This window comes from Alligator sinensis, unplaced genomic scaffold (assembly GCF_000455745.1).
Source record: "Alligator sinensis unplaced genomic scaffold, ASM45574v1 scaffold108_1, whole genome shotgun sequence".
In the NCBI taxonomy this organism is placed as follows: Eukaryota; Metazoa; Chordata; order Crocodylia; family Alligatoridae; genus Alligator; species Alligator sinensis.
Genome location: NW_005842110.1, coordinates 1,362,942 through 1,371,532, shown reverse-complemented (window position 1 = coordinate 1,371,532; position 8,591 = coordinate 1,362,942). Strand labels below are relative to the sequence as shown.

The 8,591-nt window shown below is 44.3% G+C and overlaps 1 protein-coding gene across 1 annotated transcript in view; it reads right to left on the bottom strand.

The window, feature by feature from the left end:
* ITPKA (inositol-trisphosphate 3-kinase A) overlaps window positions 1-8,591 on the bottom strand; it is a gene marked incomplete at its 5' end in the record, with an annotated part of 58,509 nt that overhangs the window by 15,959 nt on the left and 33,959 nt on the right. Inside the window, 2 exons of the mRNA XM_006024622.1 lie at window positions 574-787; window positions 3,306-3,402. Of these exons, the coding sequence (XP_006024684.1) occupies window positions 574-787; window positions 3,306-3,402 (311 nt within the window). The remainder of the gene's footprint in view (window positions 1-573; window positions 788-3,305; window positions 3,403-8,591) is intronic.

The window sequence follows — 8,591 nt, the reverse complement described above, 5'->3', positions numbered from 1 at the left end:
CTGCCACACCAGGAATCATTGCAGTCACCGGACTCGTTTGAGCTCTGGAAATGGACTGCCACGTTGTTTGTTAGTTACTCATGTTTGAGGAAGGGAATTTTACTCTTCGTTTTCTCAGTGACTGTGTTCTCAAAGATTAATGAATTGACAATGACTCAGTCACATCATCTATTTTTTTTTTTTATCTTTACTCTTCACAAGCCAAGTAATACGAGGCAGGTGCAAAGCAAGCTTGCCTTGAATCAACCCAACTTCAGATTTCGCCCAAGCAGCATCCAAGAATCTTGATATTTCAGTCTCCAAAAGCCAAGTACAATTAGACAGCTGCAATATGAACTCCCTTCATACTGTTACAGAATGACCCTACTCTTGGCATGGGGTGGACAGTCCTATGTAGGGAGTTGACAATGTGTTGCAGACAGAAAAGAAATGAATGCAGGTCACTAGCAGGACCTCTATCTAGACTGGTCACCCAAAGTGAGTACTTAATCTACCAGGCACATCAATACTATCACATCCATTCTTCAAATGAATTAAATGGAAAAAAAAAAGGTTCATTTTCATGTCTCCCACCTGATCCCCATTTTACAGTCCATTACACAAGGCCCTTCAAACTCATTAAGCAGGTCATCCAATTGAATGTAGCTCTCGCCATCTCTCTCCACCATGCCATGGAAGGCAGGGACACAGGAGCAAAGGAGATCTTTCATCAGTCGCTCAAAACACTCCTTCTCATTCTCAGAGAAGCGCTTCAGAATAGTTCCACTATCAGCTGCTTTGAAGCTGCCTGCAAAACCAAACACACACACTGAGAAGACCAGTTTGTGGAAGAGGAAAACACCTGCCCTCACCCTTCACCCACTTCTCTATCATGCACCAGATAAAGGTTTCCCCTGCATGGAAAAGATAACACACTCTTTGAAAGAAAACAAAAACCACACACTGCAATGTAGTTTTTGACTGAAAATTCATTTGGATAGGATCCCATACAAGAATTTATGGCTACCAAGAAACAGAACTGAGCCAGGCCACATTTCTTTTTTTATAATGCTAAAGTATTCATAAGGATATTAACATCTTTAGCTGCATTAAAATGCACTGGGAGTATAATGGTCCAGACTTCATTAATGTTGACAGCAGGCTATTTTTAAAGCTATGAAATGCCACCAATGTTGGCTACGCTCCTGAAACCCGTCCCAGGTTGTACCTGCTGCGTTTGTGCGTAGCCAAGTGGTGGAGATCAGTTGCTGATCATGAAACAGAGATCCAGGGCTTCAAGCCAAACACTGAACTTTTCATCCCCCCTCTCTCCCCACCCAGGTACTGCAGCTCCTCTGGAGCCTCACTAATCTGCAGGTGTAAACTGGAGCTCAACTGTTTTACAACCTAGGTTTGAATGGCATGCAGTGGCAACTGCAGTGTGCTAAGGTTGTGATTGGCAGCGATTAGACTCCAGAAATGGAAGTCACTCTCCAGTCCTGTAGCACTGTAGTAACTCTTAAAGGAGAGTCCATTTTTCACCCAGAGATGCAGGTTATGCCCCTAGAGTTAAAGCCTGTGTTAAACCTATGCTTCATACTCCAACACCCTACATATTCCATCACCAGCAACTGGTCTTTCCTGGCTATACCCCATAATATTTTTAATACCCAACAGCCTCTGGTAGTGCTGGTATTCTGTGTTATAACTTATGGAGTGCTCCTCAAAGTGGAGAACACTGACTTTAAATGATGGACCAAATCCACTTTCAGAAAACCAGATACAGGGAACTCAAGCAGGTTCCTGATCTCCAGGGATCTGGGTTTTCCATTCCCCTTTAAAGGAGAAAAACTTGTATTTTCCCCTTGCAGGCTGGCAGAGTTCCACCCTGCAAGGAGCTGCTTGGGGCTGGGGGGAGCAGGGGAGGGCAATCAGAGGCATGGAGCACCACATGTGTGTGCACTAGGGTTATCAACCCTCCAGGATTGCCCTGGAGTCTCCAGGAATTAGATATACATCTCCAGGAGACTGCTGACAGATACCCAGGAGATAAATGATAGGGTATTCATTAAAATAAATATTAAATGTTGAATCTGATATATACAGTAGTCCAGTGGGGTTTTTAAATGTAATAGTAATGTACATTTGCCTTCCTGACTTAAAGTCTACACGCAAGCATGCGGGCATGTTTGCATTCAGGAACTTCCTGTAATAGATTCAGAGTTGTCAACTCTAGCATGCATGCACACATGGCCAGTAATACAGCCATGCAGTCCTGTGCCCTGCATCCCACAGAAATGGGGGTGGTGTGTGGCGGCATAGCACAATCAGGGAACAAAGATGACAGAACCTTCTTGTTCTGCTTAAGAGTGCTATAAGACCTGACCCAGGGGCACTTCTTTCAATCTTTATAGTTTACATTAGGCTCAGTCTGCCTGAGTAGCCCCTTATTACTGCCCCTGAGCAGCTCCCCACACTTTCACAGAGATGCATGAATGATACAGACTCTCAATACAAACACCCACACAGACTTGTTTTTCACCAGGTTCATTTTCCACTGAAGGTTTTATGTTCAGATACAGTTTTTAGGTGGAACTAAAAAGGCCTTCATAAACCGTCTGAAATACAGAAATACATGAATGGAAATCTTTACCCTCACTCCAAAGACAGCCCCAAAGACAGGCTGGAGGTAAGACTGGGGCAGGTGTGGGTGGAGCCCTTGTCTATTCAGCACTGTTCCTCCAACAAAAAACACTACAGTATGCCATCAGGTGCTCTGTGGCCATGTGTGCAGCAGGGACTGTTTTTGCAAGTCCTTCTGAACAAAGGTTTGTTATATGGCTGCCTGTGATCACAGGGAATCAGACTTGGTGACTCAAGAAGTCCCTTCCAGTCCTATATTCCTAACAAGTGCTCTGGTTACTTCTTTGAGAAATGAGAGTAGCCCACTAGGGAAGCAGCATGGTTTCAAATTCTTGCTGAGTTCACCCCCAACATACTATGAGGTGGGTAGGTAGAAGATACAAATGCTTTTGGTGCCAACCCTTTAAGCCTAGCCTCTCCACAAAGTTCCTCATTACTAAACTTGGTTTTTTCCAGTTGGGAGATGTGACACTGGACTTCTGAAAGAAGAATTATTTTACTCTGCAGTCTCATGTGGGCTCCAGATGCTGCCAGATTTATCTAAGGTGAAATCACTCCTGAAAAACCACTTCAAATCCCCACACAAACCCACAGAGGCTGAGGAAAGCCTGGCATTACACCTCAGTACTTTGTGATATTCTCTTTGTTGCAGGGCAAAAAAGAGCTAGAGATACATCTCTCACCTGTGTGTCCAGCCAGCTGCACCCAGGAGTAGCGCTTCTTGAAGGGGCTGATGACTGGCAAGTTGACCATAGTTTTAATAGTCTGCCATGATTTTTTCTGGAATACAAGAACAGAAAAAAATACATTGAAAGAAGACAATCTTCATATTCCCCACACCAGGGAGATAATCAGTGCGCACACAGTCCAGACTGTTTATCTGTCATGCACTGCCTGCTCAGCAAGTCCTGTTAGCCCCCCAGGGAGCCCTGGCATTACATCCAGTATGATTCCCATTAAGAAGGCAGATATCGCATTGCACATGATCAAAAGATGCAATGAACATATAAAAAAGTACTGTCCTTCCAACCATAACAAGTCTGCCAAGAGGAAATAAAGAGGCCTTCTGTGGTGCACTTAGTATATGTCTGCACACAGCTGAGCTGCGCTTTCTTCGGTCCAAATCCTAAATCAACCACAAGAGGGCACTTAAATCGCTTTTAGGCACCTCAATTACTGAATACACCTGAGGGAATTATACAAAGAAAAATTCAAAATTATGCAAAATTACTTTTTTTTCCCCCCACAAGTTAAACTAAATATAACACTATTCAAACCTTCTTTAGAAATATATGCAAGTACTTGGATGTGGGGTGGGGGTGGGTTGTGTGGTGGGATTTGTGGGGGGGTTTGTGGGTGGGTGTGGGTCCCCTGTGTACAGCTCCCCTGTTAAACACCCCCCACCTCCCCGCCTCTCCCTCCACACAACCCCCACCACCTCCCCGCCCCAAGCACAAGGCCTGTGGCCACACACCAGCCCCTGCTGCCACACACCACCTGCGCCAGTGGCAGCAGCAGGCCCTCGGGGCACTCCTGGCCACAGCAGGTGGAGCCCCCCGCTGGAGTGTGGCCAGGGGCTGCACATGGCAGCACGGAGCCAGATGGCATGCAGCTTTGGGCCAAATCAGGCTGGCTCCATGCCAGCACATGGGGCTCGCAGTACTGCAGGCATGAGCCACGTGTAGCTCCCCCAGATTCGCCAGACCCAGGCACCACTGGGGTCTCTGCCTGCCCCGTCTGGGAGCACCCTGAGGGTCTGCCACCTGCTGCTACCAACAGCAAGGGCTGTGTACCATGGGGTGGGGAGTGTGGGCAGGGGGCCCACACCCACACACAAACCCCACACACACACACACCCATGCCCACCCACCCCTCCTGCAGGCAGGAGCTCCCCTTCCTACTCGCTACCTACACTCCAGGGAATTACGTGATATTATGCGATTATGCGCAGTTATATGTTTCTTGCACAAAATTACATGGGTGCATAACTGCCTAATTCCCTGGGGTGTAACTGAACACAATCCTAACCTACCCTACACAACAACTACCAAGATTCTTTACATTCTCGTTTTGGCATTCTGAGCACCTATGAAAAATAGAAAAATAACAAATGTAGAAATGGTCTGACAGGAGGAGCACCCACCCACATTTTAAGGTTGGACCCACCCAAAGGTCTACTGTTTCGGGCACTTGCCCAGGGAATGGACTTGGGTTCTAGGCCCTCTTCAACCAAGGAGGGGTTTAACCCACATCTCCTACTGTCAGGTTTGACCTAGAAACCACTACACATAGCCCAAGCAAAAGTCTCTGTTCTGTAACTAATGCCCAACTGCAATGATAAGGAGAAGACAGTCTTAGATAAAGGAGGCTTGAAAACAAAAACAGAATTAGTGGACTAGGGCAAAGAACTGATTTAAATATTAAGATTCACACCCCTAGGTGGGGAGAAAGTATGCTAATGAAACATACATGTATGGAAATGAGATACATAGCTAAAACACAGGTATAGAGACATGCTCAGTAAAGAACTCCTTGCGTCACTCCCTTATAACCAATTAGCAAACAAGAATGCTTATGAAGGTCCAATACTCCTGTATAAAAGATGCTCATAATTAAGAATCTGTGTGCTTGTTACGTGAAATTATTCCGCTTGCACCTTGTATTGCTAGCAATAAATCTTTATACTTTCACCCCTGGTATCTTTATTGGCTTTTGCATACCGGGCACGATCCCAGACTTGAGCTGGGGCTCAACACTACTTTCCAGCAAAGAGCTCCAACCTCAAGACTATGCTCTAGGCAGGAGTTAGAGTACCTTCTACTTCTTGTGTTGAAGCTGGTTCATTTAAACATCCAAGAATAAAAAAAGCCACGAAGCCAAAAAGAAAACGTGAAGGAGGGAGCGTGACTGTGACCCAAGAAGGAGGGCACTGGCTTGGGAGGGAGGGAGACCTTGGTTCTGGATCATGTTCCCAATGCTGTTTCTGAATTTTATCTAATGACTACTCAAGGCAAAAATGCATAAACAGCATGGGGAGCGCACACAGAAGGAGCAAGGGGACAGAACCTATAAAACTTCCCCTCCCAGGCATGCTTCAAGACTTTGGGCCTCCAGTGTCAGTCAGAGAAAGCAGACTCTTGAATGCACACACAAACCTGCTTGAGTGTTCGCAAAAAGCAAACAAACAGTCTCCCTCTCACAGGGTGTCTCATGTAACCTGTGTCTCATGCAACTGACAGCATTGTCCAAACCTGCAGGTGATTCACATTGTGATTCCTGTAGAATTTCAGATTTCCTGCTACCCTTATTCAGTTCTGGGGTCATCCAGGTCCTCTCTGGTAAAAAGTATAGTATGGCATTTTTTCTGGGGAACGGAGCTTTCTTCAATCTCCCTTCTCCTCCTCTCCTCTCCCCACCCCTCAATCCCCAACTTAGTTATATGTTAACAAGACTGGGCACTGGTTCCTTGCCACCACATCTCTAGTTGCTGCATCTCCTCTGTTTTATATACTTCTGTAGGCTGAAGTCGAAACAGCAGCTGCTGAGTGGACGAACAAAGGAAAAGTAACCTTTAAAAACAGAAGGTGGAAAGGTCTCCCCTTCTGGAACTGAAACCAAAGTTAATATGAATAATAATGCAAAGTAACATTTACACAGTACTTTTCATCCAGAAGGATCCCAAAATGTTATACAAAAACTTAATACAGATATACCAAAATCATGTACGTGCCCCTGAAATGAAGCCACTGCTCAGAGAAGCTCAGCGCTGTTTGACAACCCGCAGGCCAATCAACCAACAAATAAATATTGAGGGCTAAGATCAGGATTTTCAAGAGTGCCCAGCACAGGTCTAATTCTGTGCTATCAAAGTCAACAGATAACACTGACTTCGTTGGGAACAAACTAAGGTCAGCGTGGAACACTTTAGAAAAATCTCATACTTAAAACCCCCATCCTCATTCAGAGGATTTTTTTCCTGTACTTGTAGGGGACTGGTCTGATGTTCTAACAGGCCTTTTTTCCACCTCTTATTTCTAAAATCCCAGGAAACCAAGAATGCAAAAACTGAAACCACAAGAAAATAACCCATAGGCGGAATATAACTCCTCAATCAGAATCTGGCCTGTTCAGTCTACCCCACAGATGCCTTTTGACATATTTGTGACCAATACATGAATGGGAGGACTCTAGGGATGGCTTAAAGTGGAGCAGGAAGCAGTGTGAGCGATGCAGCAGGTGACATTTTCTTCTAAGACATTGTCAGCTTATACTGGTATAAGGGGAGGTATGAATTAGAAGTAGTTACACAACTGTAACCTTTCAATGTGGACATTCTTAGTCTCATACAGGTGCTCATTTTTTCTTTGTTTATATCTTGTACTACTTTGGAAACAGTTTAAGCTCAACAAGATAAGCTGCTCTTCAGGAGTTATACTGATGTGACTTTAGTGGCTTACCTACCAGTATAAATTTTACCAGTATAACTGGAAAACTCTCTCATATACACGTCTTTAATCAGTAATGGAAGAACATGCCAGGATAGCATTAAAGGACATCATATTGCTACACGTACTGCTTTTCAGAGGACATTGTAATATAAGGTCTTGGCAATTTAGAATCACAAAACTCCAAATAGAATCTAATCCAAAAGCAGGGGCGTTAGGCTCAGTGTGATAGACAAATTCCAGTTAGGATCATTACAACACAAAGGAGGTCTAAATCCCCCAGAAATTTCCAGTGGATGTCATGTTCTTCATGGTCTGCCTATACTATTATAGAGTCCTGCTACGTGGCATGAGACAGCTGTTGGATTCTATCCCATAGGTGGCCGAGTAGCAAAGGAAGTGATTTTTCTGTATAGTCCATAAATTGCTGCGATATCCTTCTGAATGAAAACTGCCATGCAAACATAAATATTATTATTCTAAGTAGGTGGCATACCATCTTTTGCTATAGCATCTGCTTTCCAGATAGCAGAAGTCCATCAGCACTCTCAGGAAGACTACTCTCCTGCTTGCATTAGAGATGCCCAGGATCCCAGATTACTTACAGAACAGTCAGAATCAAGGATCATTCTGAACAGTGTTTGTTGGATTCAGGTCCTACAGAAATTAAGCTTATGGATCCATCTCTGCTTTCTCAGCTCAGTATAACATTACATTTCCCCTTCTTCCAGTGCCCTGAATCCCTACCATAAATATTCTCAGGATAGAAGTTAACATACCAAATCCTGTCTGCCTGCTAATGATTCATAAAACATGTGGTATCCAAAGCGATGAGAAGCATAACTTTTCTAGGAACTTACGTCAGCTGTCAATGCACAGAGTGGCTTTCCCTCCTCCTGCCTCCCACCTGGCTCTAAAAAGCTGTAGCTTATGCTTATACTGTGATAGACAGTGGACTAAATTCTGCCTTACCACAAAGCAGACATAGCTCTTGTTGACTTCAATAGCAGCCACACTCATCTTGGCTAGGGCTGATTTTGATACATATGTTAGAAATACTCCTGCAATGAGAATCTACCCTTCAACTGATTGCAGACATCCTTCTCAGTAAAATAAAAACCTGATGATCCAGCAATCAAGGAAAGGGCCACTACTATGGAATGTAGATGTATCTCTACATCTTACAATGATTAAGTGTTTAGCAGATTCCCTCTTATTTTTATTTTCTCACTGGAATTTCTAAGGGTCTCAATTTCCCTTAAGGCTCTGCCACACTGGTAGGGTTGTGCACTCTTGGAGTCTTGGTGCGAGTGGGAGGATGAAGTGTTTTTGTGCTTGTTGTGGGAGGAAACTGTCTCACTTCTATTTCTAAAGCAGGATCTCTTCCTCTTTGTTAGCAATGACTTTATCAGATTTTCAAGCCACAGCTTCATGTAGCAATGGAAAAGCAGAATGTAGCTACTGCCTACAAATAGGCTTTCTTGCTCCATCTATATCACTTTATCCAACATTTCTTCTAGATTC